At 41.1% G+C, this 17481-nt stretch overlaps 1 protein-coding gene across 1 annotated transcript; it reads left to right on the top strand.

Moving 5' to 3' along the window:
- The first annotated feature begins 5105 nt into the window (after positions 1-5105).
- LOC149948683 (TATA-box-binding protein-like) lies at positions 5106-6870 on the top strand. The gene is made up of 8 exons (XM_090172382.1): positions 5106-5235; positions 5353-5629; positions 5695-5831; positions 5896-6075; positions 6139-6202; positions 6270-6373; positions 6443-6537; positions 6614-6870. The coding sequence occupies exons 2-8, from the start codon at positions 5384-5386 to the stop codon at positions 6688-6690; spliced, it is 903 nt and encodes a 300-aa protein (XP_090028508.1). The 5' UTR covers positions 5106-5235; positions 5353-5383; the 3' UTR covers positions 6691-6870.
- The last annotated feature ends 10611 nt before the right edge of the window (positions 6871-17481 follow it).

Here is a 17481-nt window from a genome sequence, read left to right as displayed (position 1 = left end):
TTCCCGCCGCCCGCCAATTATAATCCTATTCTAGCATATCGAAATAAATTGTCTAATTCAAACTTCCCGCCACCCGCCAATTATAATCCTATTCTAGCATATCGAAAGAAATTGTCTAATTCAAACTTCCCGCCACCCGCCAATTATAATCCTATTCTAGCATATCGAAAGAAATTGTCTAATTCAAACTTCGCGCCACCCGCCAATTATAATCCTATTCTAGCATATCGAAAGAAATTGTCTAATTCAAACATCCCGCCGCCCGCCAATTATAATCCTATTCTAGCATATCGAAATAAATTGTCTAATTCAAACTTCCCGCCAATTATAATCCTATTCTAGCATATCGAAAGAAATTGTCTAATTCAAACTTCCCGCCAATTATAATCCTATTCTAGCATATCGAAAGAAATTGTCTAATTCAAACTTCCCGCCACCCGTCAATTATAATCCTATTCTAGCATATCGAAAGAAATTGTCTAATTCAAACTTCCCGTCCATAGCAACCTAGATTAATATATAAATATATATATAAAACTATATTAACTATAGTTTATTTGTCTTAAGAGAAGAGTTATACCTTGGACGAAGAAACACAGGGACGTCTCGCGCGTAGCATCTACAGCGCTTTTTTTAGCGGCGGAACTTTGTTACAGCTGCCGTGAAAAAGGGGGAGAAGTGATACAGATAGCAATTAGGCGCCATCAGTGGGAGAGAGATAAAATACGCTCTTTTTTAAAGCACGTGACCAAACACCATCTTCTAGTTTAAGCTAAAGGGTCAAAGTTTAGGAAGTTATTCAGCTGCAGTGACTTAGTTTTTCTTTTAAATTAACGTTCGTTATTTACATGTAAGAAATTAATTTTAGGCCTTGGCCAATGCCTAAGAGATCTCTGAAATAATGTTAAACTTGGATAAAATGGCTGAACCAAGCTGATTTTAATATTGTACGCGTATCCAAAAACACACGCAGGCTTGAATTTCTGATAATAATTACATATTTTAAGCCATAAAGCAAATTAAAACTTACGAGAACTTTCTTTATTGGAGCCATGCGGTTTTTTTTTTGTTAGAAGCTCGTTATGAGCGATTGTAACGGGTGGGACAATTCAGTCCGCTCGTCCATTTGATTAATCAGGTGCGAGATATGTGTTACGGCCACGCCAACGGGGGGATACTTAGGGATAGGGTTGGGACACCCGTGGCGGAAGTATGACAACCACCCGTTGGGGGATTAGTGGTCGTCCTCACACGGCCATCCACAAACTCTGCCTCCCGGACGCCTGGGATTACAGGAGTGAGCCACTACTCCCGGCGAGCCATGTGTTTTTCTCACGTTAATTAAACCTTCACAAACCTAGAGCAGACCGGCTCGGATTGGTCTAATCATATGACCGTAAATAGCCAATAATAACTGACTCACTTTGGTCGCTAGCGACACCGCGCGAGATAATTAGGAAATAGGCAACCCGCAACAAAGCTTCGCCGCGAAATATTCGCCGTGAGACGTCCCTGTGTTTCTTCGTCCAAGGTTATACATTCAATCTGTTCTCCAAGCATAGTGTCTCCAAGATTTATCAGTTTATCGACTTGCCCTATCAGTATTCTGTGGTTTGTTCACAACTTTAAAACGTTGTCAGTCGATTGTGAAACCACGGACTATTTAATATTTATTTATTTAGTCTATGAAACACATCGATTGCTAAGCTGTATTGAGCTTATATGCAGTCGTACAGAATTAAATGACTGAGTATACGTTAATGGTAATAGAAGAGATAATGAGAATATAAAAGCAACGGTAGGAAGGATAAAGTTTGGAATGTTTTAGTTGTCCCGCACAGAACGTCGGACTATCGACAAGGTCGGACAGACCATCGCGTCGCGACGTTAGCGGGTTCGGCGAAAGTTATCAATAGGCAAAACTATTCGCTCGCTTTGGGACGAAAATAATACACCTTTTACCCCAAACTACTTCTTCCATACATCAACAGCCAAACTGTATTTTGAAGTTACTCGCTATTTCCTAAAAATTACTCCAAAACTAGCAAATAGTTTTCGCATATGGTTTTCGCCTAATGAAGTATAATGGCTGCGTTTAGTAACGCTCAACGAAATATCGGAAAAATTATTTTCTTTGAGACCACGATGTCAAGTGAAAGTTAAGCAACGAAAAAATCTGCTCTTACAGCCGATCATTCCGATGACTGAATGGTTGCTCAACGTACGGGCAACGTGACGTCAAAACCGGAAACGTGATAAAGCGTACAGTATGAATCCGGACTGCGTTCAGTAACTTTCAACGAAATATTTGAAAAATTATTTTCGTTGAGACCATTGCTAACACGACGTAGGATCTTGTTGAATGCTTTTTTACGCTTGTTGTAAATTTTGTAAAATATCGTCTGTTGCGGCGTCTGCAGCTAGCCTTACTCCGTGGCTGCTGTGACGTCACGTGACCGTTGAGCAAAGGACTCTTACAGCCGATGACTTCATTGCTCAACGGACGGGCAACGTGAAGTCAAAAAAACCTTTGAGTAAAAAACCACTGACCGTTGAGTTTTAGAGTTGCTGAACGCTCTAAAAAAGCTCAGCGCTGAGCTCAATGCTCAGCGGTTTTTTGCTGAACGGGTTTTTTGACTTCCGGTTTTGACATCACGTTGATCCATAGAAATCTCATAGGTAACTAGAATGCTGCCGCCTACGGCCGAGCTTGACGTCAGTTCGCCTTGAACCTTCAGCCAATGAGAGGCCGTAGAGTGGTTCCGCCAAGGAGGATAATAATCCTCCTTGGATCCGCTACTATAGCGGGAGATAGGTGACGTCATTCTCTCTGGTGACATTAAATTCTTGGCAGAACCACTCTTTGAGCTCTGATTGGCTGAGATCTGGCTATCGTCTGCCACGGCGTTTGGCCCATTTGCCAGTTACACGGCAGCATTCTAGTTACCTATGAGATTTCTATGCGTTGATCATCGGAGACTCAGCGGAAACATCGGCTGAGCGAGATGGTTTTTCCGTTGGTCATCGGTGTCGTGACGGCAGTCGACAAAGTTAAAGGAGGGGTAGCAGACGATATTTTGTTCGTTAAGTCAGTGAACTATAAATCGTACAACAACTTTTAGATTTTTGTGACGTAGCATTGATTAAAAGAACTCTAGTACAGGCTGGGAAATAAGGATTTTTTTTAAAGTGGACATTTGACCAGTGACCCCCCTAGCCTAAAATAAATAAACTGGTCCATGACCAGTGCAGATCGTCTGCTACATTGGAATAGCGTATGTACTTGTACCAAAGATAACTCAAAGATAATTTAAACTTCGTACCCTAGATTCGAAATCACTCTCTCGCGCGTTGCCGATAGCGTTTACCCACTTCCCGCCGGAGCTCAGAAAAAATTCGCTCCAATGGTGCCATCTAGGGATAGAAACTAATTTTTTTTTTTGGAAGTTGCGGTGCGTAATTTGACGCGTTTTGCTTTCAACTCGAAGTTTTAAAACACGATGGACCACAATTATAGCACTAAAAAAGTTTGAAATCGAAAGAAAAAACCTAGACTTACTAAAGGTGAGTAATATAATCTTACAAGCGATTCAAGCATAATTTGACTAAACTTAATAGTTCATTCAATTTCATTTACCATTTTAATAGGGTTCGTGTTTAACATCGACATTCTTCAGGAATATTTGCCTGAAATTTTAGAAAATTCTTCAAGATTGGCATCATTACCGAAAGAAGATATTCAAGCACCAGAATTACCATTTGTTAAAGTAAGTTTTTATTGGAAATATATGATTTACAATTAAGCGTGTTTCTATAAATACTCTTGTTTTAAATAAAACAAATCTAGGCCTAAATATGGCGCCTTACCGCAACCGATGGAGCCGATTTTTCTGAGGTCACGTGCCGGAAGAGGGCAAACGCTTCGTAACAAAACCGTGAATGGGAAAGCTCTCAGTATTCGAATCAGAAAAATCGGGCTCCATCGGTTGCGGTAAGGCGCCATATTTAGGCCTAGATTTGTTTTATTTAAAACAAGAGTATTTATAGAAACACGCTTAATTGTAAATCATATATTTCCAATAAAAACTTACTTTTAACCGTTTTTAGTAGGGTAAATTCAAATTGGAGTGTACAAACTAACTAAACTAAACGTAAAATATCGTTTATAACTAATTAGTATTTTATAGCCTATTTATGAGCTTACAAAAAATGTATATGAAAATGTATTACTTTTTAGCAGTTTAAAGCTATATACCTATAGAAACGTTTAGGAACTATGGTATGAAAACGTTATACTTAAGGACTTGAGTGATAGACTGGCCAAAGGGACTGGCGGACCGGGCGAAGCTTCCAGAAGAAGCTAGAGCTGCCAGACACCCTTTCTCGACTTTTAATGCGGAATCGCGGTTCACTTACAAGCGGGCATTTTTCAAGGCCGCAGCCGCCGTTACCTAGACCTCTAAATCCAAAGACTAATAATATAACATTTGGAACTACCAATTGCAAAATATTCAAGCAGAACCACTAAAAAAAAATTAAAACACCTTGAATTAATTAAGTGGTCTAGTGGACCCCTAACCCCCCTCCGATTTAATTAATAAACTGGTCCGGGCAATTTTTAAACTGGTCATTTGCCCACTGCCACCGCCTTATTTCACACGCTGAACTCTACGATAACTCAACCATTGAGTTGGGAATATTAATCTAGAGGTCCAATCAAAACGTCGGATTTCAGTATTTCGCGAAACAAGTTTTTAAAAATAAGAATACTGTCGTCTGCTCCCATCGGCGTCCCGAATGACGAGAAAACGTTATCATTCTACCTGTGGCGCCGTCTATCTCTCAATGGTTCGTTCAAATAAGACGCGTTTTCAAGCAAAAAGATTTTTTTTCTTCAAAATAATGGATGGCGCCACGGGTCATATGATAACGTTTGCTCGTCATTTTAGAGCAGACGGCACATTCGTATTTTTCAAAAACTTGTTTCGCGGGAAGCAGATTTGATTGGATCTCTAGATTAATATTCCCAACTCAATGAACTCAACGGTTTTTCTCCGTTGATAGTTGAACGCAGCCCATGACTTCGCACGCAGCCGTGTCCAAGGTCAAATTGAAGATTCGGCTGCTGTAGTAGCTGCTTATTGCCAACATTTAGTTGTTTTAATCTTCAGCGAATTTCTAAAACCTTAAAATTTCATTTTATACTTATTTAATGTTAATGAATCTACCAAATTAGTAAGTTTATTAATAATAGCGAGTTAATATTTCAGTTAGACATATTTCACTTGGCAAATAAATAGATATAGAAATTAATTTTGTTACTGACCAAGGGTTGTGGCTAAATTTTTTTAGGTTTTTTGTATTAAAAACCTACAAAATAACCATGGACATCTCAAGTCCATCTTTTGGGATAAATCTGGGGACTCCCTTGTCATCCAACCAGTTGGATCCATTTGAAGAACAACACATTCGTCAACTGGAACGTCAGATGATACCTTCACCATTACCACCACCCCCACAGCCTGATGCTTTACAATCACCAAACACTAGAAATGCCAGTGTTATTCAACCATACACATCACCATCAGGTGGCCAAACTCCTCAAAGCCTCATGCAACCTCAAACTCCGGTTAATTTACTTTTAAATTACTGATTTAGAAGTACTTGCAGAATACTAAAATGAACCTTTTTCAGCTTTCATCTGGTGCTATACATCAGCCACCTTCAAACACTCCAAAGGATCCAGGTAGTAATTATCCTGCTACACCTGGACCACCAATGACACCCATGACTCCATCATCCGCTGATCCAGGGATCGTTCCACAATTGCAGTACGTTTATTAGAGACTTGAAATAAATTAAGAAATTTTTTGAGAAATACCTATATTTAATTAGAAACATAGTTTCAACTGTCAATTTGGGATGCAAACTTGAACTAAAAAAAATAGCTTTACAAGCTAGAAATGCTGAATATAACCCAAAACGTTTTGCCGCTGTAATTATGAGGATACGAGAACCTAGAACTACCGCTCTCATTTTTAGCTCAGGAAAAATGGTATGCACCGGTGCAAAAAGGTATGTTTCATACCTTTTTATAAGCTAATAATTATTTATCATTTATTAAATTTATATTTTAAGTGAGGAACAAAGTAGATTAGCAGCTAGAAAATATGCCAGAATTGTACAGAAACTGGGATTTCAAGTAAAACATCTTATTTCAAATCTCAGATAACTGAATTATGTTTCTTTAAACAATACTCTTTATTTAGGCAAAATTCTTAGATTTTAAAATTCAAAACATGGTCGGTAGTTGTGATGTTAAATTTCCAATAAGACTCGAAGGCCTTGTGTTGACGCACAGTCAGTTTTCAAGGTAGTTAATTTAACTAGGACTAAGGACATAAGTTAATTTATAATTTAATGTTACTGTTTATTTTGGTAGCTATGAGCCTGAGTTATTCCCAGGTCTTATATATCGTATGGTGAAACCCAGAATTGTACTTTTAATTTTCGTATCTGGCAAAGTTGTTCTAACTGGTAAGTATTTAAAGGTATTTTCTAATACTTGGGCTATATTGTTTGATATAACCTTAACTCATTTAAAACTTTCAAGGTGCTAAGGTAAGAGGTGAAATTTATGAAGCGTTTGACAACATATATCCTATCTTAAAAGGGTTTAGGAAACAGTAAACCAAACAGATGGACAAAATACTAAAAATTGTTAATAACTCTTTCTGAACTTTGGAAATATTGTAAGAGGTTTTCAGTCATCATCATAATCCCCTTTTGTATTTATTTGCAAATTTCGCAAGTTCAGAATTCATTGTAAAAAGCCATCAGTCATAGTAAAAATTTGAAAAACCTTTTTTTAAAATAAACTTCCAAATAGTGTTTTGTTTTCTTATTGTGTCAGAGTTGTATCTTAACCATGGCAGCGTTCAGTAACCTGCAGCAAATGCCCCATTTTAAAATCAATCAAGTGGTTTCTTACTGAACGATTTTACCAATTTCCGGTATGACGTTGCGCTGCTCGATCGATTGAAAGCATTTCAATAGGGCTGAACTCTTAACTCCATTCAGAAAAATGCAATACTCGTCGATTATCGAGTATCGAAAATTTACATACTCGGGTACTCGAATAAGCCGCCTTTCTGAATTCGTCGGGTTATTATTTTTCCCATCATGTTCGACGAGTATTTTACTATTTCGTGTTTCCGTCGCAATAATTTAAGCGCGACGTTCTCTGATATTACTATATTAGAATAGGTTTGTAACTGAAACAGAGGGAAAATGGAAGGGAAATAAACTAATTGAATGGTAAAAACCGTTTAACCCCCCTTCCATGGCCTTGAGAGAAAGTACATTCGACAATCGTTCCGTAGTGCGGCAGCGCGATTTTGAAATTCCTTGTTCGACTAGTGTTTAGTTTTAGTTTTGGTTTTGAGCGACACTTTGGCGGTTTCGGCGCCGTTAGGCTTAGGTTACTTAGGTATCAATTTAGTAGTTCAAATGTAATTTCGATGCTACTGAATAATCAAGTTGTAACGGGGAGTTTCGGGAAGCTTCAGTGGGTCTTATTTATTAGTATAGTTCAAGAATGAATGGAGAGATGGCGCCACCAGTCCAGCGGCGGGTGTCTTATCAAGGGAACCTTGGGTCTCAAATTTCATTTATTGTCTTATTACAATTTTACAAAGCAAATGTCCGTAAATTACATCGAATACGTCGTTGATATTTTTTCCAAAAATCGACTAGGATTTTCGCCGTTATATTCGTAAACGAATTTTGTAATACGTTCGTCTAACTTCAAGTATTTAGTTCTTTTTGCTGGCTGAGAAACAATATAATCTCCCTGAGTTAATTTCATATCCGTGAGGGCTTGTTCTTTGTGTATGGCGTCCAGAAACGTCCATAGAGAAGGATGGCTGCAAACAATGTTCGACTGGAAGCCACGGTGCAAAGCCTCTACTTGATTATTAGTTCTAGGCAAACCGTGAAGAACTCGCTCGTGCACACTCCAGAGTTCTAACGGAAATAAGGCTTTACGTCTCGGACTTTTTAGATGTCTTCGAATTTAAGAACCAAATCCTCAAACGCGTCAGCAACTTCGCCAACTGGTAAAAACGCTAAAGCTGGTAACTGTCGCGCCTAGTAACAAAGATAATTTAAACTCGTACCCTAGATTCGAAATCACTCTCTCGCGCGTTGCCGATAGCGTTTACCCACTTCCCGCTGGAACTCAGAAAAAATTCGCCCGATTTTTCTGAGGTCCCGTGCCGGAAAAGGGTAACCACTTCGTAACAAAACCGTCAATGGGAAAGCTCTCAGTATTCGAATCAAGGGTACGAGTTTAAAATATCTTTGCTAGTAATAAAAGGAACCTAACACGTTTACAATTTCCTTAAAAAATACGTACTACAAATATTCTTACCAGCCTTTCTTTTCATGGACGCTCTAGTTTTCAATCCATCTTTACGGTAAAAAAAAATGTATTTTCTTTATATAAGCCGTTTAAAAAATAAATTGTTCTTTAAGCTGTTTAAAAAAATGAAATGTAAATATTAATATTTTTAAAGTGCGACGAAATGACCTATTTGTAAGCGACTAAATGACCGACGACGAGTTGTCCGATGACGAATTCACCTAGGCGACGATTAGTCCGTCGACGACCTACCCGGCGACAAGTTGCCAAGCGACCACTTCACCTAGACCCGACGTAGGATGGGGGTCCTTATGGTGGCAGGTCGGTGACACCTGGGTGGTGGACTGTCACAGTCGGGTGGGTTCGGGTGATGGGAGAAGTACTAACCCCTTCCTGGCACCGCCGGTGGCACCGAATTCCAATGCGGAGGCATCATTGGTTAGTGGTCGTCGGGGTTTAAATATCTCTCTTAAGTTTCCGACATTTTCGGGAGATCGATTGGAGAATCCTCGGGTTTTTTTTGAGCGATTTGGTGGAATATGTTCCATTTTACGGGGCCGAATTGAGTGAGGTCGTTCAGTTTATGCCCCAGGCTCTCAGGGCGGACGCATTAATTTGGTTCCGGGACCTTAAAACACAGTGTGCGGGTCCGGTTTCAAGGAAGGTTTTTATCCTTGGTAAGGGAGAGTCACCTTCGTATGGGATTGTTGGGGTGTCGCCGGGTGGTGATAATGAATTCCCTTTTGGAGGATCCTTTGTCGGAATCTGAGTTGTTAAGTTTACTTTTGTATCGGGTGGATCATGGGGTACGGGTTGCTTTTCCCCGGTCTCCTTGTCATTCGATTCATGAATTTGACGCCGTGGTTCGGAATCTGGGGATGGGGGATGGAGGATGGAATAAGGGGAGGTGTCCCTCTGGATGATCCGGCTCGGTTTCACGACACCCATGGGTTTGGTTCGGTGTACAGACCGCCTGGGGTTGCGGCCCTTAGGAATCCTTCTCGGTTGTCGGTTGGTGGCTCTAATCAAAATGAGGGCCAGACTTTTCGGTAAGGGACAGGGACTATTCAGAATCCTCAGACATGTTACGCAGTGGCGGCGGAAGGTACATATTTGGGGGGGGGGGGGGGCAAACCCGCGATATTAGATTTAAGATTTATTAATAGACCCGTATAAAATACAACTCTTTTGAAATAGAGCGGCTCACCACCATATGTGGGCGCACGGTAAAAAAAAACAAAATACAATTACAGAAATTTAAAATTTAGAATTAAAAACTAAAGACGAAAACAATTATAGTAATGGTGATAGTTCATATTAACAAGTCAGCCTACGCAATTCAGCTTTGTATTTCTTCCAATAGACTAGTATATGTTTCACCATGTTCAAATGCTCGCACCCTCCCGATATATATATTTACAAATGGATGAAAGCTAGTTGTATACTTGTTGAGGATTGTCTAATAATAATCCAATTGGCTAAAGTTCAAAAAATCTATTACTTATGAATAAAAAATCCTTTTTTTGGGAGGGGCGGGGGGACAACATATGCCTGGTCCACACCCGATTTTTTTGGGAGGGGACCAAGTACCCCCCCCCCCGTTCCGCCGCCACTGATGTTACGGGTGTGGCTGAAGTAGGACGGGTTAGGCTCCGGCGAGGAATGTCACTTCTAGTGCAAACACTGAATTCGCGGGGTCGGGAAACTTATAAGGGAGTCTTCTGATGGATCGGGGGAGACTTCGTCGGTGGTGGACGACCCGGCGGGTAATTATTTAAATTCCTTAGATACTGTCGGTCGGTTGAGGGGTTTGGAAATTGGGATCTCTAATGAGACTGGGTTTGTTTTTTTGGATAATAATAATAATCAGCTAGGCTAATACCCAAGGCACCAATTTAGGCCTAAGTCGTCAAGCGACTTTTTGAAGCCTTTAATTCAGGTGGCCGGGTTACAATGCGTAGGAGGGTGGTGGCAAGCCCTTCATGCCACGCGATCGAGCCAACAGCTCCCTACACTAACTATTACCGTTAACCTCAACAAGTTTTTATGGAAGGGGAAACCGAAGAACTCGGGGTAAAACCCCTTAAACCAGTGGACGTTTGCGCAATTTCCTATGGTTTCTTAGAAAGGATAGGTGTCTCTGGGATGGTGGTACGTGAGCGAGGCCAGGTCTCTCAGGCAATGGGCCCTACAATGTCCTCGGTGGGGCGAATTTCTCTCGAAGTCGATCTAGGGGGAGATATTGGCATCAGGCCGGTGGATTTCCGTGTGATGGAGGGTGTAATATCCTCTATAACTATAACCATATGTAACATAATCACTCATAAGTATGCCATAAAAGCATTTTCTTTAATGAAACCTTGTTCACGGGATATGACGTAAATTACGTCACTTACAACTCCGTGACGAAGTACGCGTCATCAACTTTACTGATGGGAAACGGAAGTTAGTGAGAATTCCTCGCGCGTTTCTGGCTTTGCCCTTGTCAAGTTTAGCTCGTGCCTCGCGATCACATGATTTCATTTCCATGGTAACCTTTTCAATAGCGCAAGAGTTTTTTCATTTTTGGGTCCGCTTAATGTATGTTCCGTGTGAAACAAAGTCTCATTGAATTTTTTTCAATGGAAATGTTATACAGAGGCATACTTATGAGTAATTATGTTACATATGCTATAACCAATATACATGTATATAGCAGCATTATGGCTACGTTCAGTGGGACTCAGCGGACTCAGCGCTGAGGTCAGCGCTGAGCGTTGAGCTTACTGTACGCTTTTTTTAACTTCCGGTTTCTACGTCATGTTGCTCAACGAAGTCAGCGGTCGGAGGAGCAGGTTTTTCCGTTGCTCATCGGTGTCGTGACGTCATTCGACAAAGTTAAAGGAGGGGTAACAGACGATATTTTGTTCGTTAAGTCAGCGAACTATAAATCGTACAACAACTTTTAGATTTTTGTGACGTAGCGTTGATTAAAAGAACTCAACGATAACTCAACGGTTTTTCTCCGTTGATAGTTGTTGAACGCAGCCCTTGTTATAGATTCCGGATTTCATTCTTTTTCCGATGGTTTAAAATCGTTGTCGTATTGGTTTTCGTAATTGTCTTGTCTAAGTTGTAGGGGTTGATTGTTGATCTGTATTGGCTTAGCATTGAGCAATTTCTATGATAACTCAACGATAACTCAGCGGTTTTTCTCCGTTGATAGTTGTTGAACGCAGCCCATGTCAGACATTTGAAAATTGGCGCGCTCGCTAATAAATAACGTAGATTTTTACGGGCGCGCGGTTTAAAATTGTAAAAGGATAGTCGTTATTAAATAATCAAACTATACGGGTGCGTTTTATTCCAACGGAACGAATCTTACTAGGCCTAACGTAAGAAAACACGAAATTGGCGACGGAGATGGGATGAATGTAACACCAACTTTCTGACCAAAAATGACATTCCCGATTCCGAATCAATCAACATTTTCAGTGCAAGAATCAAGAGAAAATGTGGGACCTCAATGGGAAACGTTTTGACATCTTCCTGGACGCATTTGACATTGTTGATCCGCACAGAAAGAAATCGATGCTTTTGTACTATGCCGGAGGAATACAAGTTCAGACAAGCGACGCAACTATCCTGCGAGTCAATCGAAGAATATACCATCCGGCTAAAGGCCCTCGCGGTTTCGTGTGATTTTCATGATACAAACAAAGTGGAGAAAAACATTAGATTTATTTGGATTAATTAACGAGACTCTTTTTTTAAACGATAACAACTAAGTTTATTTCTTTACTACGACACAATACTTCGTGTCTTAATTCCTCTAAACTTGCACGCGGTTTACGAGGTTACCGCCCACTTTTAAAATTGTGTAGTGTTTTACTTGCGCCATCTAGTGAACAAAACGTGAACTTCCAATAAATACGGCAACTCTCTTAAGTCTCTGCGTAATGTGATTTCTTTGAAAATGATAGTGGAAAAATTCCTTTTAATATTCTGAAACCTTTTAATTTTCCAATGACTCTTTCAACCTCTATTCGTACAGTTGCGATTCTTCTGGTCTCAAACGACAAACCACATTTTAAAATTACCAAATAGTTTATATTTCTCGCACGAGATGGCGCCTGTAAAAACTACATACTCGCAATGGCAGCCCCCATAGATTTCCGTCTGTAAACCGCGTATAGGGGACGCGTTTCATCTTTTTCACACAAAGAAATCTTAGGACATATTATAAAAACTTGTTTAACATCATCGCTACGCCGCAAGGCTTTGAGAGAACCTACCATGACGCTAGAATAATTCCTTACGGTAACAAAATCCTATGAATTAGCGGAGGACCAAGCGGAATCTTATGGAAGCTACGCAGGAATTTACCGCACACGGTGTTCACCAAAATACAGCTTAACTCATGCCAACCAAACGACTACTACCCCAACAAACAATTCAACAACCAAATCAATCAACCAGAAACCAACACGCCAACTATACACACTATCAACAACCATATTACCAACAGCCACCATTTTATTCCCAGAACACATCGTTTCAACTACCATACTATAACACAGCACCACGAGGATCTTCACAGTGGCCTACACCGCGCTACATCAACCGACCAGTGCTAAGGACACCACAGCAACTACCAACCAACAATAGCCAATCTCAACTCGCGCGTACCTGCTATAATTGCGGGGACAGTTTCCCACACGTTCAAGGCCGAGAAGGCTGTCCCGCTCGAAACAAAACTTGCCAATGGTGCGGAAAACTGGGTCACAAAGAAAACATGTGCAAATCGAAAGCGAACGAAATTCGATCCAATATTTGAGCCAAACCATTGGGAAGTCACCAACGTGAGAGGAGCGGAAATAACAATTCGGAGCAACACAGGGCGTATTCTCCATAGAAATTGCTCAATGCTAAAGCCAATACAGATCAACAATCAACCCCTACAACTTAGACAAGACAATTACGAAAACCAATACGACAACGATTTTAAACCATCGGAAAAAGAAGGAAATCCGGAATCTATAACATCCAAAACGGTCCAAACCAGAAACTTCGACAAGCGATTATTAATAACAACACCCACCCCACTAAAAAACACCAGCATGCTTCTCAAAACCCAAATATACCAATCCAAACTCGCACAGTAACCCCACCGCACCAACCAGGAAGAGATACAAGAGGCCTTCCGGAAACAAGACATCCAAGAAACCGAAACAGGAACTTACGCGAAAACAGAAAAGCTCCTAAGCGCTACACTGATTGAAAAAAACAAAGCAAAGATAATATAACTACGTACCCTAGATTCGAAATCTCGGCGTTTCTCGATAGCCCGTTTTCTCGTGAGGCTTTTACTGACAATTGTGAGTTCGCGCCCCTTTGGTTTAAGGGACGGATGTAATATCCTCTATAATTATAACCAATATACATGTATATAGCAGCATTATGTCAGACATTTGACAATCGGCGCGCTCGCTAATAAATAACGTAGATTTTTACGGGCGCGCGGTTTAAAATTATAAAAGGATAGTCGTTATTAAATAATCAAACTATACGGGTGCGTTTTATTCCAACGGTACGAATCTTACTAGGCCTAACGTAAGAAAACACGAAAGAGGGCCTTTGCTTCGACGTTATTCTGGGGATAGATTTCATTGAAGAATTACGGGCGAAGATTGACTACGCGAATAATACGCTGAGCTGTGCTAATGGTTCTGTTCCGTTGTTGGGATTGTATCGGAAGTCGGGCTCGGGGTCTGATCCGGGGCTGTGGAAGGAGGGGACGGAAAACTGTGAAAGTCTTAACGACATAGGGCCTGTGGTTCCGGAGCAGAGGATGGAGAGGGGTGCTTTTCGCCACCTGGATGGTTTTGGTTACATTACGCAGATTTCGAAGAAAGGACTTCTCGGCTGCAATAAAGGGAATCCTGTGACACAATCGGGTTGTGGGGATCGGTGCGTGCGGACTAGACCGGAGCATTGGGGGTCGGGTTTCATACTTGGCCCAGAGAGCGGTTTCCGTGATGCGACTCGAGTTGGCGCGGCAGTATCAGTTTCCGGTTGTCGTACAGTGTCGAGGAGCTTATTCGGAGGTGTTCCGTTTGTTGAAAGGTTATGTCTCGCGGTCGCACCAAATTCTCCTTCATATTTTTTTTGGGTTCTCGGTGGGACGCTGATCCCGAATCTTTGGTTGGGGTATTCTCCTATGGCTACATTTCCATCGTTGGGGGTTACGGCTGAGCGGATTATAGTGGAGTCGGCTGCGCCGTTGTGTGTTCCTGGGGGCCTTCCAGGCTCCGGCGAGTTATTTTTCGGACGTTTCGGTTCCGTTGCTGGGGCTTACGGGTGTTCTGGTTGGACGGTTGGCTACTTTCCGGGGTTCTAACGTGGATCCTTTGGCGGTGGTTTTGCTGGAAAACGTTCAAAAATTGTACGGAATTTATTTGTCTTCTTAAATGACGATCGGGTTTTTTGTTTCTCTTGCCAAATAAAGTTTTTGATTGCTTTCCTTTATTCTGTGTGGTTTTGTTCCGAGGCTTCCCTTTTTTGGGGAGGGGGAAGATGTAACGGGGAGCTGTTTTGGGAAGCCTTGGTGGGTCTTATTTATTATTATAGTTCAAGCATGAATGGAGAGAGGGCGTCACCAGTCCAGCGGCGGGTTGTCTTATCTCGGGATCAAAGGTCGACGACGGCGCGCTTTTGAGCGCTATAGGTAACGTGTCGAGGAGGCCAGCCGCTACTTACTGGGATCGGATTGACGACGAGCTATTTGGAAAACCGAGTTCTTGAAATGTATTAGCTAGTGTACGGAGTCGGAGAGTTAGGACTTTGCTGTGACTTATCAGTTGGTTAATAAAGAACCTTTGCTGGACAATTGTCTAAAGACGAGGCTTTAATTTAATTATGTGCAACACAACTACTCAGTGATCGAAACTTGATCTCCTGTTCCCCTACAAAGTATACCGTTATGAATAATTAAAGAAAATAACCGAAAAAAATTTATAGAGTACCCGAACCTTTTTCTTAACTACTCGAATAAAGATTTTTTTGCTTTATAAAGTACTCGATTACCAGATTCGACAAAAATACTACCTGACTCAATGCTCAACGAAAATATTTCGGTTACTCAGTACCCGACTCGATTGCCTAAAACCAATACTCACACAGCCCTTGTAGCGTGACGTCACAACGTTGAGGAAAGTAATGGCGTCGAACCGATTGCATGAGTACAGAAAAGCCTTCATTAGTTCTTCGTACCGCTGCAAAAGATATGCAACGGTTCAGCTACCACTGCAGGTCCGATTACTCAACTGAACGCAGTCTATTTGACCCCTGGTTTTCACTGAGTAATAAAATGGCCATAGAACAGACAGATTTGGGAGGAAGGGAGCGGAAATTGAGAGAAAGTTGAATGGCCAATAGAAAGAAAAGGGAATTTAGGGAAATACCCCGGGCATACACGTGTCCCCTCCAGGTCGGATACAAGGTCAGTAGGGGTACAGTAAACGCTACGAGAGCCGCAACAATAAAATGACCTTGTACTTCTCGCTTGCTGGAAAATATTGGATTTTTTCGATTTCACCACTTTTGCGAAATATGGCCAATCCAAGGTTCCCGCTAAGGGCCACAAAATTCTTAGGGGCCACAAAATAATAAGCCCACCTGTGAAAAAACCTTAGCGCCGCTACTGATTATATGAGGTATTAACCAAGTATATTCTTGGTGGCTCTGAGGTCTACATATTTAGCGTTGAAATAATACACAATGTATATACTAATTTAAAGTATTAAATATAATTTATTATACGTTTGATTCGCTCGCGTTCTACATGTCGAACCGTCTCATCGGTGTCGTGTTTTCTTTTCAAAGCATTGATTCTGGTCTTATGGATTTAATCCTTAATAAATTCTTGATAATACCGAGGCTAAGACGCTCGGTAATACTACGAATACGATTCAGCTATAGCCACGTTCACACATATGCGATACGTCTAAAAAGGTTTCGAAGCTCTTCAAATCATTTTCGACCATAAGTGTGAGCCTAGTTAATAAGAGAGAATTTATAATATAATATTATCTCTTATCAGAAATACATGAACCGAAATTATCAGCGTCCTATTCCTCTAACACGGGAGGCAAGTTCCCCGTTTTCCCCCACCTTAGTGGCCGCGTGCCACCTTCCCCTCCTCGATAAGAGAACCTACCCACCTCCGCGGCGAAGGTTTGAATACGCTACCTGGCGACGGCCGAGCGAAACTTTCTCGAAAAACAAATAAATAAAATATGTTGCTGGGGAAAAATTACAAGTGCCGGTAGTAGTGGCTCACTCCTGTAATCCCAGGCGTCCGGGAGGCAGAGTTTGTGGAAGGCCGTGTGAGGACGACCACTAATCCCCCATCGGGTGGTTGTCATACTTCCGCCACGGGTGTCCCAACCCTATCCCTAAGTATCCCCCCGTTGGCGTGGCCGTAACACATATCTCGCACCTGATTAATCAAGTGGACGAGCGGACTGTATTGTCCCACCCGTCACAATAAAAAAAAAAAAAATTAGAAGTGCATCACGTGTCAGTGGAAGAAAGGCTGTCACTATTAGAAGAAACGTCCAAGGCAAGAATCGCTCAAACAAATATCATCGTAATCAGTTGTTATTAATTAATAAAGCCCAGTTAACGACTAATAAAAAGTAGACTTACTTGACTACGTTAAGAATTATAAACAATAAATATTTGTATTAATTTGTTAAAATAATTGTACTTGTTTTATTTGAAATATAAAACTGAATAGCAAATGGTCTGGTAAGAATAGTTAAAAAGGTTTTAATTTATCTACTTTTAGCTGCAGCTACCGCGTTCAACAGTTCCACTGACCTCTATCAAAAACAAAACACGGCTAAGCCTAGGTCTGCAGACCACGTTTCTCAAGATTTTCTTCGATGAAATAATTTCTCTTAGCCTCACTAGATGGCGGTCTAGTTACCCGTGGTGCATTCGAAATTTGCCCTGTAGTCGCGGGAGGCGGAAAATTAACAAGGCCTCCTTATTTAACCCTCCCCTGTCGCACGGGG

The sequence above is a fragment of the Leiobunum rupestre genome, chromosome 4, assembly GCF_980474605.1.
Source record: "Leiobunum rupestre chromosome 4, qqLeiRupe1.1.hap1, whole genome shotgun sequence".
In the NCBI taxonomy this organism is placed as follows: domain Eukaryota; kingdom Metazoa; phylum Arthropoda; class Arachnida; order Opiliones; family Sclerosomatidae; genus Leiobunum; species Leiobunum rupestre.
Note: the sequence above shows the minus strand (reverse complement) of the source record. Positions and strands in the feature narration are given on the sequence as shown.

Coding starts and splice junctions, on each gene's coding strand:
- LOC149948683 (XM_090172382.1), top strand. CDS start 5,384: ATGGACATCTCAAGTCCATCTTTTGGGATAAATCTGGGGACTCCCTTG. Junction 6,374..6,442: donor ACGCACAGTCAGTTTTCAAG/GTAGTTAATTTA, acceptor TTATTTTGGTAG/CTATGAGCCTGAGTTATTCC. Junction 6,538..6,613: donor TGGCAAAGTTGTTCTAACTG/GTAAGTATTTAA, acceptor AAAACTTTCAAG/GTGCTAAGGTAAGAGGTGAA.